Consider the following 16973-nt stretch of genomic DNA (forward strand, 5'->3'; position numbering starts at 1 on the left):
TGTTTACGAACAACGAAAATATACAATTACATATATATATATATGTGTGTATATATATATACATATATATATATATACATATACATATATATATATATATATACATATATATATATATACATATATATATATATATACATATATATATATATATATATATATATATATATATGTGTGTGTGTGTGTCAATAACTAATTGTGTTTGGCTGAACGCTCATGCACAATATTTCGAAGTGAAGACGCTCGTCCTCAACTAGGATTCTTCCCAAATGAAAGAATCCAATTCTAATCAAGTTCACTAGAAAACCGAACGGTCTAGGATCGTTCAGTGACAAACGTACAGTTTCATAGGGGAAATTTCATACTTAGAAATCCTTTATCTCAATTCAATTCTCATCATATATCTTCATAATTCCATACATTCATATCATAGTAAATTTCATATACTTCATACATCAGAACATATCAACCATCATATTTCATATAGTCACACATCTCAACAATCATGCTTCACTTTAATTTAGCAACTCAACGAACGTTCATGCAGCACAACAAACATACAAACTAAATTAAATAAGCTTCCCTTACCTCGATAAGTAGACGAACGTTCAAACGAATCAGAATAAAACTTCTCTCTACCACCGAGCTAACGTTCAACGATCACGTTGTTAATAATACAGAACTACAGAGAAAACCAGAAACACTCAGACTACTACTACCCACTCAGACGACCAGAACCAAGGAGTTGCATGCAAGACGTAACCGAACGTACTAGAGAAAAGAGACTCATCAGTTCAAAATCATAAACCAATCAGTTTAAACGGAAGCCCTTGACGTCAGGAGTGATTCTACGGTGCCTGAACGGAGATCGGAGAAGAAAAGGTGAGTGTTTCTTTATAGAGAAGGTGACGGAGATGTAGTGAGAAGGAGGAGAAAATTGAGTTTCGGGAATCAGAGAGGAAAATTGTTGCATGCAGAGAATGGTGTAAACTTTTGAAACTTAGATTTTGCTTCTATCAACTAAAATCGAACGTCCAATTCTTTGCAGCCACCTGTTTTCCATTCCCTGAAATTCTAACTCTCGTCTGACACTTGGCTTCCACTAAGAAGGGTTTTGGAGTGCATTTTAATGAGGTCTGACAGGTTTAATTCACTGATTTTTTATTAATTAAAATATTGGTAATTAATATTAGAAATCAATTTAGAATTTAATTCACAAATCAATTATAATTTTGATTATTTTATATATTAATAATTTTTAGTTTATAAATTAATTTCTATATTAGTCATTATACTGATTAATTGTTTTTTGTTGTTAAAATTTGTTGCTATTTAATAATTTTATTGTAATATGTATATGTATCCACTTAATGTAAAACTTCTTTATCAAATTAAGACGGGTTCTGATAATACGAATACAAACGAATTTATTTGTCATCTCTAATCAACAATAAAATTTGACACTCAAGAACGACAATTTCGTCTCAAAGACTCCTCAACAAATTATGATAAGAACATTTAGTGTCCACTATGAAATTCGAATAAAGCATTCTCTAGCACATCAAACTTAAGAACCACATCCTTCGCTTTAGAGATGGACCTCGACACCAACAAAATCAAGAACCACATAAAGATGGTCGTCTGACAAACTCAACAACTTTAAGTGCAACACGATGAAGACATGCAACTACAACGAGCTCAACTTCACAAAGAATTTCGGGCCTTAACTTAGAAGCTTGACAATTTTGAAAAAGAGTGGTCCTATTAAAGGTTATTCTCACGAAGACATTCCCTAAATTCCAATCGGGTGGTGGAACCTCATGCTACTTGGACACATTGGACCCCATTATCAAAAAGGAAAAGCGCATCTCACATTAGGACAAAAGGGAGTCTTTCTAATCCAAACACCAAGAATGAACAAACGAATCCAAGACGGGAAGTCAGCGTAAAGAAGTATCACCAAAAGGATGAGAATGAGTAGTAGAGTCGTGCTCTCCAACTTTGATTTGATGAAGGTCGAAATAAGCCACCAAATTTCACAAGCATAACACTATATCAAAGGAAGGGCTATCTACCCACAAACTAAGCAGCACACAAGAGTGCAATTCTGTCCCAACAGCATATGAACCCTGATGACCCTACTCCCAATAGAGGATATTGAGAACTTTTTTTGTGGGTGTTAGCATAAATATAAATTTTTTTAAGGGGGAAATATATAATGTATTGAATTTTTTAAAAGAATAACTTTTATTCATATATTATTTTATATATGTGGAAAAACAATTAGGGAGGCCAAAGCCTCCTTCACTCCAAACCAAGCTCAACCACTACCTAGTCGAATTAGGTCCTTTGATCTTCGATGATTTTCACCCTTTCACATTGGATATCAAGGAGTCAGACGTCCCTAGAAGAATAATGATCAACTTAAAAGAAAAAAGATAAGACAATCAATCTAAAAGCACACATCAAGACAAATTTAACTCATACCGATATATACTCCCATGACATGAAGGTCCACTATTGGCTCTTTGTGACTACCCTTAACAGATAAGATTTAAAATTGTACTATGCCCTCTAATCTAACTCCATCAACTCATTTAACACCATTTACACCATGTTTACAATAAAGTTTATTGATTACAAACTCGTAGTAGCATCATCGATCTCCCTCAAACACATCAAGAAAGGAAATCCTAAAATGTTCTACACTTATAATTGAAGAGGTGCTCGACCCACATCTTCTCATCATGGTGCACACTCTCCTATGAAAACTTTAGCCATACCATTTCCTATACTCGCTCTTCGTTGACCCTTCATATAGCATGGAAACCTTAAGATCATAAACATCTTGATACATTACTATGGAGGAAAACAGAATGAAGCAAGTCAATAAAGGTCTGAAACCTTGGACCTTCAAACAATAGGAAGAATGCAAGTATAACACACATATAACCTTGAAAGCAAGTCGAGATGTCATCCTCCAAGAAGCCTATAACTTTATGTTGATTTGGATACCATAACTAAAACATTCTTCTTACTACATAGACTCAAATAAAAGGTGTAGTTACCACCAAAACATGGGTCATCACTGATGAATGCAATCAACTAAAATATCTTATTAAGGAACTCATTTGGTCAGACGTTTTTGAATGTTTTGCCCAAGTTGGATGCGACCATAGATAAGGAGGCCACAAATATCTTGGTTGTGGATTCCGAGGTAGAAATCCAAGATGTGGAAGTATAAGCTTGGTGAGCTAGTTCCCACTCAGGTCTCTACCCCTATACTTTTTAATGGTGAAAACTTTTGTATCCATGATCTCGAATGAAATGATTCAATAATCATTGGTGCGTGCACAAGGTGCTCATTGATTAGGGAAAATCAACTAACATACTCTACTAGTCAACCTTTTTAAAACTCTACATTCCTCGACTCTTATCTAGTCTTATCCAAACTCATTATTAGGGTTCTTAGGCAAACATGTACATACGTGATTGAGAAGAAAGAAAATATAAAATTCTTAGTAAAAAAATAATAAAAGATGTGACATTTTAAGATAATTGATGGTAAAAGGCTAGTGTGATATGATTTATACGAGACCAAATATTCTAATTGTACGTGTGTTGTAACTCTTGAAACTCTTAATCTTAACTTCATAACCATACATCTTGTATAAATTGGGGATGGACAAAAATAACTTATCTGTACTACACTATAGTTAATTATACTATATTATACTAAAAAAAACTTATTCACTTTTACTAAAAGTTGAGTATACTATTTTATGGTTTAGTTTTTAAAAACTAAACTTATAACATTTTTGGTTCAGTTAACTGCGAAAACTGTATCTACTATTTTTTCTTTTCTAGTTCTCGTTCAATTGCTTCGTCTTGTCAACAAAACGTTATTTAATAATAAAATATTAATAAAAGAAATCGTTCATATAAAAAATTATTAATAAATTTTTTAAGACAAAATTTTTTGATCACAAATTTTTATATATTTTTATCAATAAACATATATTACTTTTTAAATAATATTATTTTAAGAAATAAAAGTAAAATATATTTTTTTAAATTTAATTTTATTAAATGATTAAGTAATAGAAATCGTAAAAGAAAAAAAAGACTATATAAAAAAATAATACTTTAAATATATTATATTCTTTAAAATATAATTAAATATGTAAAAATATGTTAAATTTTTTTAATGATATTAAAATGTGTGTAAGCGCACACACTAAAATAATTATTTATTTTAAAAATCAACTAACTTTAAAATAAATATCATTATTATTATTTTTAAATGATTATATTTTGGAGACTAAAACTAAAATATATTTTTTAACCTTAAATTTTATTAAATGACTATATAATGAAATATCATAAAAAAAATAGTAATATAAAAAAAGTAATTAATATTATAGAAATATCAAATGATAAAAAAATTAACAAACATTTATTCAGAGTAACTTTTCTAGTATCATCTTTTATTATATTATAATAATTAATAAATATTAGTTTAATTTTTACATAATAAAATATAAATAATAAATAATTGATTAATAAAACAATTTCATGAGGCAACAAAATAAATATAAATAAAAAATCATTTTAAAATAAAATAAGTAAATAAAAAGATAAAATAAATTATATACACGTATAAAATAAAAAAATATAAATAAAAAATTAAAAAAATAAATATTAAAGTAAAATAATATTCATGACAAAATAAATATAAATAAAAAATAAAAAATAAAATAAAATAAAATAAATAAATAAAAAATAAAATAATTTCCATACACATATAATAATTAAAGAAATATAAATAAAATAAATAATAATAATATCAAATAATTAAAAAATTAATTTGTAAGACACTTATGAATAAAATAAAATAAATATTAAAATAGATTTTTAGTATTTTTTTTTATATTATAGTAGATAATAGATTTTCTAAAAAACTCCCATCTAGAAAATAAATGAATTTTTCAAAAATATTTAGAGAAAAAATGTTAAATAAAAAATATTTATAAAATCATAATATTTTTTAAGTAAAATTTAAATATTTTTTACTTAATGGATTCATGGGTTAAAAATTTCAAGAACATGCATTGTTATACTTATCAATTTCAATTAAAAAGTTACTTTCGGGTTATTTCATTTCACTACCATTTAACAAATTTAAATAATTAATCTTTTTGTAATAAACTTTTATAATTAGAGTTGTATGTGTTTGTGGTAGTTCAAGAAAGAAAAATTTGAAGAAAAGTGCTTGATAAAATCTAGGGCAGTGTTAAAATTAGTACAATTCAATTTAAAATTAGTATAGTTAGTAGTATAGTTAGTAGTTCAGTTTAGTTTATATTGTAGTTTAGTACAATTTAGTATATTTCAGTCTAGTTTAATAAAACAAAAAACAATTTAGTTCAGTTTGTTTGAACTGTTTTACAGTTCAGTTTATACAAATTAGATACATATTTTAGTTGTCCAATCAATTTTATTTGTCCAATCCTAGTATAAATATTACTATCTTTCATGAATATTTTTACACTTAAATAGTTATTAAATGCATCAAGACATATTATTGTTTATTGTCATCAAAATAAATATCTTAAACTTAAGATATAAATTAAAGCTTACATTTTATCTTGAAGATTGTGTATACCTCAACAACTCATGTTCAAATTACTTACCAAAAAAGTTGTGTTAAAGATAACTATTATCATATATATATATATATATATATATATATATATATATATATATATATATATATATATATATATATATATATATATATATACCTTTTTGATAGGCATGTTAGTACTCTTGATTTTGTCAATCCTGCACGGTTTTTGAGTTCAACTATCATTCAAACCAACACCATATTGGTATTTATATTACACATTAAAATATTTATAATAAATTACAACATTATTTATTTATTAAAAAAATTATTTATTCATTAAAATTTCTTTTATATATTTAAAAATAGTTATTTGTTGTAAATTCAACTAAGAAAATAAAACAATATTTATTGTTGTACTACAACTAAAATGCATTTAAATAAAGTGTGCTTGTTAACTAGGCATAGTTTTGTAACCCCACGCCCCATCGGACAATGGCAAAGGCTGATTCGTCCTCTTCGGATGGAGACACGTCCCCGGCATCTACTCCATCGCTGGCCACCATGGCTGAGAATCTTCAGCGTTCTGCCATTCAATCTGCTCGGACTGTGCAACATAGCTCCACAACTCAGTTCCATGCCTTTCAGGTTTTGCCTTCCTCTCCTCATCTCATAGGAATCTGCTTTGTTATTTTCGTTATTCGCAATGTAGATGTATAATATTCCTTGTTTGCTGAATTTCTTTGTTAGCTGGTGAGGAGGTGGATGTCGAATTGAGTGAGGGTTTCCATTCCTCTCTTCTTCATTCACTGTTTTCAATAAAAAAAAGAAAAGGATGAGGGTATGCAAGGGATTGACTCCAGTATAGTGTGCGGACTGGCAGTGTAAAATAATTTTACACTATAGGATTGAATTGTCTGTGGCCACTACGCCATTATATGATACTAATACTGGATTGAGATCTTAAAAAGATTAAGAAGTAATAATCTCATATTCAAAATCATACAAATTTTAATAAATTTTAATGAATTATTTTGCGGATTGAATTTGTATGTAATTTGTGCGAGTTTTTAGTTTTATGTATAAATGTCATACCGAATAAACAATCTCACCCAAATATGGGAGACTTTAGTACTCTGTCATTCATTCTTTTCTGAATCGTAATTGTGATAGCAGGAGAGTTCTCTATTCCAATATCAAATGTTTTTCCACTATCACCATTAACCCTGTTTCTCATGATGCCCTCCATCACTATCATTTTTATTGTCCTGTTTTTCATTGAGTGAAACACAATTGCTACCTTATCTCTGTCTTTGTAATAAAGTATTAGTCTGTTATCTATATCTATTCAATTTTAAAATTGTAACAGCTATATTATACTTGTTTTTTATAATGTCTATATTATTCAATCAAACATTAAATCAGACTTATAAAGTTATAATTTCATTTCCTGATTCTTTTTATAGTCATATGGAAAATTGGAACTCTGAACTTATTTGGAGCTCTAATGACATGTTATCTTATGATTTAACCTGCTCTGTCTAAAGTAATGAAGCTTGATTTTGTTATCCCTTGATAAAATATGAAGGGCTATAAAACTCATCTGGTTATGCATTATTCTTTTGTAGAATTCTTTACCAGAAGCAGCATCGCAGTATAGGAAATATGAAGATGCTTTCTTCAATAAAGTTAAAGGTGATTTAAAAATTGATACAATTGATCTTTTTAGTGTTGGTTATGTCTTTCAACTTTTATGATATTTTTGTGGGTTTAGTATCAAGATTTTGGCAAAAGTAAGGTTAAAGTTTTATGTCAGTGTGTAAAATATGCGATTGTTTAAAAAACTTATGGGATATGCTTGCATTTCTTTGGATTGCTCTTTGTCCGTGCACTTGTTATGTCAAAGCTTATGTTTATGGCTTCTATTCAATTAACAATTGTTTCTTCAAGGTTTCTTTTTTGCAGAAAGATCATGCACCATTTCTATATTTGGGGATTTTCATGCTTTTATTGTATTTAATTTTTTCCTGTTACTTTTTGGTAGGATAATTTTTCTTACCCTGGTAGTCAAGGACTCTTGAGCCTCTCTTCATGCTGATATCTTTTGAATTTATATTTTACTCGTGGAATGAATGTTATCAATCTTGTTTTAAATTTATTTTTCTTACATGAGCTAACACACTAAATGTTATTAATCTTCAAATAAGTTGTTGACCATGAAGCATCTAAATTGTTTCTGTTATGTGGTGATCTTTTACATATCGCACTGGTTTATATTCTTACGTCATAGCCGTTTGCAGATGGATTGATGATTGCAAAGGAGAATCCAGCTTTAACTGCAGGAGTAGCTATTTCTACTGCCCTTTTGGTTATGCGAGGTAACATTTTTCCTATCATTTTCACATACCAGTAACGTATTTTACTTTGTCATTTCAGTTTTTCTTAGGTTTAATTCTATATTTATGTATCTTGATCATGGTAATTGAATTGTGAATCATATCATGTATTGGAGAGCTTAAATTTTGAATCGTGAATCGTATCGTATCGTGAATCATACGATTCATAAACATTATACAAACATTAAGAAAATGTAACATATACTTAAATATATAAGATATATAAATGCAAAGAGATAATTAATAACAAAACAACTTCATAGTCAAATAGAGTGGTTGTATCTATGCGTATTTATCAGACAGTTTCACAATTTCAGTAACACAGCCTTCAAAAAACAATATGGTTGCTGAGATTCCTTTAACTATGGTTATATGCTACTAAACAAATTCTGCATTATAGCCATCTAGAAAATAAGTGTTGTTGCTGCTATTTGCATAATTATAGCCATACAAACATATTTGCGGTTGTTGCTTCTATCCTAAACAACCTCAAAAAGTCATTCTATTATAATCATTCACATTTCATCCTCATCCTCTCCAAGATCTACACCACTCAAGTCATTTTCATCTTCTACTTAAAGTTCTCCCCCTTCATTAATGTCTTAATTTTCTTCCTCATCTCCTACTATGGATTTTCCTTTTTTATTGGTCTTGACATTTAAGTTTCTAGGACCTACATTAGCAAAAGAAAACACATGAAGTTTAGTTCTAGTTTGTTGAACATTCAAGTTTTAACTTCTACAAGTTGTGAATAGAAATAATTAACACTCTTCCCTTTTTTGCTTGGAGCTCCCTCTTCAAAATCAAAGCACTCATGTACATCCATCTATGAGGAATCAATAGGCAAACAAGGATTTTATTTTTCAGTGATCCATTCACCATCTAATTCAATATCCAACAAACATATGGGATCCTAATTCCCCCTTCTCTTCTCTACTCTTTTGTCTCAACTCAAGTTAAAGATTGTACTTTACATAGACAAGAGCATTTAGTCTTTGTTGTTCCAATCTATTTCTTCTCTTAGTATGGACTTGGTCAAATGTGCTTCAATTCCTTTCACACCCTGTTGCACTGGACGTGAGGCTCAAAATTTTCATGGGCATCTTTTGCAACTCTTTACCTTCTCCTCCATAACTCTCCCACCAAAGAGCTGTCAAAACAAAGAAGTATTGGCTCATAATATAATGTAATTAAAAATTATAAATCATATTGAGAGTAATTTCATTACCGGGTTGTTTCTTATTTCTAGTAGCTATTGTCTTGTCCATTCCAAAAAGCCCCTTAGCTCCCTTGAACTTTTCAAGTTGTTGATCAATTGTAACTCTTGTGCTTATATCCAAAACCATTCTTTCAAATGTTTCATATAAACCATTCAACACCTCCCGATCCTGACTGAAATTTTTGTCATATTAATATCTAAGACAATAAAAAATAAGTTGATGAGAACAAAGAAGATAATGCTACTGGTAGGAAAAATTTAGGTGTAATTAGCTTACCTACAATTGAGATAATAGGCTTACCTACAATTGAGATAATAGGCTGCTGCATTGAGAGGCCTATGTAGTTGTAAATTCCACCTAGTGTCAATAATTTTCCACACTTTTTTATACCTTGTCTCTATCTTTTGGAAATTTTCAGCAATTTGCTCTTTGGCTCTATCCATTGCTTCATAAATATATGACATAGCTGGTTTTGCATCACCATCTACCAGCCTCAACACTTTTACAAGTGGAATAACACATTTTAAACAATAGGTGATTGATCTCCAAAATCTGTCATCACTCAACACTAGATTCATCACTTGCTTACCCTCACTTTTAGTAGCATGTGGACTAGTAGCCCATTCCTCTGAAGCAAACAATGATCTAAGAGGATTCTTTTGTTGCTTAATACAATTTAATGTAAGATAAGAAGAAGCAAAACGTGTGACAGTTATCTTGCTAATTCCCTTCCATTAGAGTACTTTCTATACAAATTAAGAACCCATGTGTGCCTATATTTGGAAGTGGTGATTTTCTTTGCATTGGGAATGTTATTGTAAAATACTGGAAGCTTCCCAATATCCTCAAGAATTAGACCAAGACAGTGTGTTGCACAAGGGGACCAAAATAATTTGGTTCTCTTTTCCATTAACATTCTCCCAGCTGCCACAAGGTTAGAAGCTCGATCTGTAACCACTTGGACAACATACTCCTCTCCAATTTCATCCACCATGCTGTCCAACAACTCAAACATTTTTTTCCCAACTTTAATCACATCACTAGTACCAATAGATTTCAAAAAAACAGTCCCACTTGGACTGTTATCAAGAAAATTAGTGAGTGGTTTTCCTTTCCCAACGTCCAACCATCACACATCCATGTGCATCCCCATCTTTCCCAATCAGTCTTATACTTTTGTAGACATTGTTGAACATTATCCAGAACTTTTTTCAAATAGGAAACCCTTACCTCATGATAAGAAGAAGGCTTCAAACCTTTGCCATACTCTCCAACAGCCTTCAACATTTGGATAAAAAGAGGACTCCTTACAAGATTAAATGCAATGCATTACCATAAATGCAGTCGCAAACTTCTATAATTACATCTTCTCTGTTCTTATAAGATGCATTGATAGTCATTTGTTGAAGATCATTCTTTCCTTTTGTCACTTTTCTTGATACGTCTCCACAATCAAAGTTGTTATCCTCTGTTTTTGTTTTTCTTTCTTTACCTTTCAGCATCCTCATAAATATTTCATTCACCTCATCTGGGACACTACAACGGGGAATCACATCTTTCTTTGTTCCAGCAAGATGCTGTTTCATCGTTGCTATGCTTCCCCAACAAGTATGAGAACTAAATTTGCATTTTACTTGTAGTCTATTTGGTGGAACACTTTGACAATAATTCCAAGTAATATCAACCTCTTGTTTTGAATTTGATTTACTCATGTCTGAAGCAAATGCTTAACCAGCACAGAAGCAGAAACGTCAAAAGCCTCCCTGCACAGAACAAAGGATACTGCACCATCACACGAGCACCACTGTACCACCACACGACCACCACCGCACCACCACATAACCACCACCGCACCACCATGAGACCACCACCAACCGTCGTGCGATCACCACGTGTGACCACCACGAGACCACTGCGAACACTGCAGTGCAAACACCAGTCGCTCGAACTTAGTGACAACCATTGCACCACCACACCACCGTACCACCGCATGAACACCGCTGACTACCACACCACCACCATAGTGCAAACACGAGTTGCTCGAACTCAGCAAACAAATGAATAGGAGGCTTGCGTGCACCAGATGAAAGGAAATAATGAAAGAGGAGATGACATGAGAAGGAGATGACAACGTGAGAAACAGATAGACTAACCTTAACCCGTGCATGAAAATACAAAAGGGGGAAAATTTAGAGTTTCAAATTGGTGAGTTGAATCGACCTGGTTCAGAAACCCATCTCGACCCATATTGCATTTCGAATCGTGATTCAAGCGATTCACACTTGTATCATGCGATTCAAACACAATTCAGGAGCAAATACGATTTGTATCGTGGAGCAGCTAAATTCTATCATATTGTACAATTCATATCGTGAATCTTACTATGCTACACTGATTTTGATACAAATAACCATATTGTGGCAAAACTGGGGGAAACTAATGCAGGAACACTGCTCTTTTTCTTTATGTATTCAGATTATTTTCTTGTTTTACTTTTTGTTGTCTATAATGTAGTTTCTAATGTAGTCACTTGACAGTTGAACTTTTAATGACTAAAAAGTTGGGTTAAGATGGTGATTCGTATAGAGTTTGGCTTAGTCTTGGTAGTATACAATTAATTTGGTATAAATAGCCCTTAAGATATATTTTCCCAACTTTGGCTGTAGTTCTGTTTCGAAGCTGCTTTTTTCTATTTTCTATTTTCCTTGCATCTGGTGGTACTAAAGACATGGTGAGGCTTAGAGTAGAAATTATTGTTTTTTGGCATGTGCTGAATATTTGTCATGAGTAAGACACACAACTCAGTGAAAAACATCATTCTTCGAGCCTGCATGGAAAATAAAGGGAACTTGACCTTGAAGGCAGAAGGTAGTCTAGAGTAGAAGATCATTGTAGAATGAGCTTCTCCACCAATCTATAATATCTTGATGAATCATAGATCCTCAAAAGGCACCTGATTTACAACATGAATACTTCAATGAGTGACTTGTTATTAGTTGATACAATCAAGAAATCACAAAATATATGGAAGATGAAATGCCTAATGAAGGATAAATTAAATTCATAATATATTCCAGAAAGCTTTCCTCTTTGAAAATTTCAACTGTACAATGACATTTTACACACACACATACATATGTTCTTCAATTATTTTGCAATGTTTAATTAAGACTAATCTATTTTTTAATTGGGTCCTTCCGTCTAATTGCTCTTATAAAAAATTAGTTGTTCAAGTCAGATGTGTATGTTGCAATAAAGTTGTCTAGAGAAATTCGTGAAAAAATATCTGGGTTGAGTGGAGTTGCAGAGGTGTAAATATTGGTTGAAGAACCTGGTAGAAAAATACTGGATTCAAAACCTGAAGGGGTTAATACTCAGTGCAAATCTACATATGTGATGATATTGGATTCAGAAACTAAATAGGCCTTGTGACTTATTTTTCATAATTGGAGACGAAATGGTTCAATTAAGAAACAAAATCAAGTTAAGAATCTAATAGAAACCAACTGGTATAGAAATATCAACTGAACTTTAGATTCAAGGGAAACTGGTACTGAATTAACAATTTACATAGAACACTGAAATAGTACAACATCATAAACACTACAAACTCCAATTTTCCAAGAGCTTGGTCTCTGCCTTTCCCAGATTTCTCTTGTCACCCCGTTTTTTTCCTTCTTCCCTTTCTTATTTTCTGCTGTCACTTGTAACTGTGCTTGCCTCTTAATAAAACATTAAAACTGCTAAAATGTTTAAAAACTATGAACAACTGCTAAAATAACTGTTTTATTTACCGCAAAGCCTTATTTCTAGTTTCTCCTCTTATAATGTTTACTTATAAGAGGACTAACAAAATCCAATTAATAAAGGAGTTTAGGGACCTAATTAAAATTTAGAAAATGTCCAGGGCTTTGCCAGAGTAATTTAGCCTAGAAAATATTGATTGAATAAGTCAGATATCAATCAATTAATGATGGTCGTTAGGTTCTTAATTGTTCAAATTTTGGAGGTGAAGACACAATAATTTCAATGTTTTCAAATATTAAAAAATAAAAAAAAATTTGAATACTGAGTGGAAAATTTCAAGGATGAACTAAAAATTCAAGTAAAAGGGAACTGATGTAAGACACAGTAAGGGTTTATTGTTCGATCTGAGAAAACTGTAGAAGAAAACATTTAAAAAATCTTTGCTTAAATTGTTTTTTGATATAGCCCATTGGTACTTTTTGATTTGTGTAGCTGACCAATATAGTGTGGTATACATGTATGTGTTTTTGTTCTGTATCTTTGTGGGAAATGTGATTATTATGACTACTCTATTGCTTATGATCGGAACCAGTTTTTTCCATGCTCTTTTCTGTATCTCAAGTATCGATTGAGTTTGTATTAGTTTCAATCAAACTGAATTGTTTTTTTGGTTTTGCAGCACCAAGAAGGTTTCTATTTCGTCACACTTTTGGTCGTTTGCAGAGTGAGGAGGTATTACTTGGTTGAACAATCAAGATGCATCACTTATCTATGTTCTTACGTACTACTCCTTTCAAATTCTGATGCATCACGTGCACTTGCCTTAGTTTGTGTCCTGACTTCCTATCAGTTCGGCATTAAAAGTTGTAATATATCTCTAGTGCATATTCTGTTATTTCTTTCACCTTTTCACGTGAATTTATATGAAGGCACGGTATGCTAGAACTGAGAAGAGTGTAAAGGACTTGAACCTCTCAGTGGATTTACTGAAGAAGGAGAGTGTAAAATTGCTTCAAAGGACAGCTCTTGCTGAGAAAGAAATGAAATACGGGCATACCGAACTACAGTATGTATCATTAGTTAAAGAATGGATGTGCCATTTTATTACTGCTAAGTATGCCAGAAGTTCATTAATTTCAATAAATGTATATATAGGGGCGCTGGAAGCCAATTTCAACAACTGGCAAAATCAGCATACAAGGTTGAAACCCGTGCTTCTGGTATGCTATCTTTCTCTCTTCTTTCTTTCAAGTAACATGAGATAAAATGCTGAATTTAATTAGAATATAGTGATAATGTAAAGTTTTTTTTTGGTGATGTCATCGAATCATGAATCACTGTGTAATTAAAATTATTGACTCTTTTAATAATAACTTCTGCAGTCATATTTAAGGTGATTTTTTATTAGTTGATGGGGTAAAGGAATTTAAGTAAGAGTGTATAAAATGCTCTTACACACAAAATTAACAATTTTTATACCTTTTTTCATTCTTTTTTGTTTAAAAAGAAGAAAATCAGGAGCTCCATCTTTGGCGATTGTCATAATATATTTTGGCATTGGAATTTACCTTCATTTATCATGCTTCAGATTTGCTAGACAAGCTGCGGTATATACCAAGTCGTGAAGCTCTAGCACTTCGAGCTGAGGCAAGCCAACTATATTCTTTGTTTCCCCAAATTTCAGTAATGTTCATTTCTTATTGTTTTCTGTCTGCCTCAAAAAATGTGACAGGTTGCTTCGATGGCTTCAAATTTGAAGCGTCAGAGATCTGCGCTGAACAAACGGATAGTGAAGATCAACGAGTTAGGGGTTCCTGTATGAATGAATTAATGGAGAAGTTGTAGAGACCTTCTCTTGATGCACACCCATCACCCAGGTTTTGCTGAATAAACTCTCTTTTTTAAGTAGATAGCTTTACTTAAAATACTCACCCATGTCCCAGGGCATTTCCTGTCTTGATTTCAAGCTCACAGTATGTTTTATGGAATGTTACTCTTTTAACAATAAAATAAATTACGTAATACTTTTCATTAGTATATATCAGTTTGCGTTCTGTCATTGTTTTACCCAACTGCAAAAGGAAAACGTGCTTTTCTCTTCTTTTTGAATCATCTAATAACCTAGACATCCGCTCTCTTTTTCTTAGGTGTTTTATTTTTTTTACTTATAGTATGCCTTAGGCTGGTGGACATGCGAATTGTGTATTTGTTTCTCAAATATTAATATAAATATACAACAATTTTTAGTCCCATCCATCCATATGTGAATTTTAAATATTTTATTGACGGACTAACCTATTATCTGTTTAACACACACGACACACTATATACAAATATTGTGACTTATATTATTTGTTAGTATTAACTATTGAGACAAACAATTTAAATAGTGATATTTTTTCTTTTTAAACAATTTTCATGTTTGTGTCTTAGTTTCAGTATATTTTAGTTTAACAATATAAAAAGAAAAAAAAATATATGATTTTTTCAAGCAACGATTTATTTAGAAAAAAATTATATAATTTTTTCAAACAACGATTTTCGTAGAAAAACATTATATAATGTTTTCAAACAACGCTTTTTTTTTCAATGAAGTTTGATGCGATTGAGAACTAATAAGGAACCAAATATAGAAATAGAAAAAAGAGTTCATTTACTTTCAGGGTTGGACCTCATTTAACCTATTTAAGGTCTTTTTCTTTGTGCACCACCATTATTACTTACCGCACCCGCTACTAAGGGGTAAAGCTGCACCTCTATTCTCCTCTGCAGAGGAAGAAGAGAGGGGACTCATTAAAAAAAAACACTCGTGTCATTCTGTTCTACAAAACGTGTTCCAAATGCATTTTAGAAAGTTTTGTTTTGAAAATTCTTTATAAAAAAATCTATTTGAAAAGTCTATTATAGAAATCTTACTCCCTAAATTATGTTCTGGGAATTTCAAAAAGCTTTGTTTCAGAAAATTTCTTGGTAACTAAAATGATTATTTTAAACATTATAGAGGTGAAGTTAGAAATTATGCAAAAAAAAGCCTAAAATACGAGCTTCATGGATCAATCTTAAATGGGCCAACCCGGCATGTATACTCACTCTATTCTTATGTTGTGTTTGGATGATATAATTTAGAAGGATAATTCATTTATTTGAAGAATTTAAATTTTTTTACACTAAAATGACTTGTTTGAATAAAGAAATTAGAAAAAAAATGAAATTTAAGAAATTTTGGAAGGTATTTCAAATAAATAAAATAGAAGAATTTTAAATACTTTCAGATATAAGAAATTTGAAATTTCACTCATTTTCACTTCACTCTCACTTCAGTCACAAAGATTGAGTCAAGTTAGCTTAGATTAAAGGTTTAGCTGAATCAACTTGGAATAAATGCTTAACAGAGTATGTCTGGACTAAAATTTGAATCAATTCGATTTAGGTTGAAGTTTAAGACAAATTGGTCTGAGTTGAAGGTCGAGACAAATAAGTTTGAGTCAAAGGTAAAAACAAGTTGTCGAGCCAAGGTCAAGCTGATTCGGAGTAGACCTAAGGTTTAACCAATTGGCACAGATCGAAGGTTAAGTCAATTGGACACATGCTAAAGGTCGCACAAATTCAACCTAGGTCGAAGGTTAAACTGATTTGGTTAGAGACAATGGACGATCCAAGGTCATGGTAGAAGGCTAATATAGTTGACCCAAAGGTCAAGACGATTAAAACCAAGTTGAAGGTGGAGATAAGTTAGTCAAATCATAGGTGAGTCGAGTCGGTCGGAACAAAGGTCGAGCCATGTCAGTCGAACCAAAGGTTGTGCCAAGTCGGTAGGACCGTAGGTCAAGCTAAGTCGATTGAGCTGAAGGTCAAGGCGAGTTAGCTTGAGCCAAAGGTCGAGACAAGGAGGCCTAAGCAAACGAACGAGACGAGTCGTCTAAGCCAAAGGTCGAGAAAACTCGTCTTGAATCGAAGGTCGAGATGACTCAACCCGGGCCAAAG

The 16973-nt window shown here is 31.5% G+C and overlaps 1 protein-coding gene and 1 pseudogene across 1 annotated transcript; one reads left to right on the top strand and one right to left on the bottom strand.

Annotated features, from left to right (window-relative positions):
• Window positions 1-6081: 6081 nt before the first annotated feature.
• LOC124836861 (chromosome-associated kinesin) lies at window positions 6082-15026 on the top strand. Its single transcript, XM_047312096.2, has 8 exons — window positions 6082-6274; window positions 7255-7321; window positions 7927-8004; window positions 13669-13721; window positions 13919-14055; window positions 14145-14209; window positions 14578-14636; window positions 14722-15026. Exons 1-8 carry the CDS (start codon window positions 6122-6124, stop codon window positions 14809-14811), a joined length of 702 nt encoding a protein of 233 aa, XP_047168052.1. The 5' UTR covers window positions 6082-6121; the 3' UTR covers window positions 14812-15026.
• On the bottom strand, window positions 9282-12951 carry LOC148194957 (uncharacterized; annotated as a pseudogene).
• Window positions 15027-16973: the final 1947 nt, after the last annotated feature.

This window comes from Vigna umbellata, chromosome 7 (genome assembly GCF_029865625.1).
Source record: "Vigna umbellata cultivar VRB3 chromosome 7, Vumbellata_1.0, whole genome shotgun sequence".
Classification (NCBI taxonomy): Eukaryota; Viridiplantae; Streptophyta; class Magnoliopsida; order Fabales; family Fabaceae; genus Vigna; species Vigna umbellata.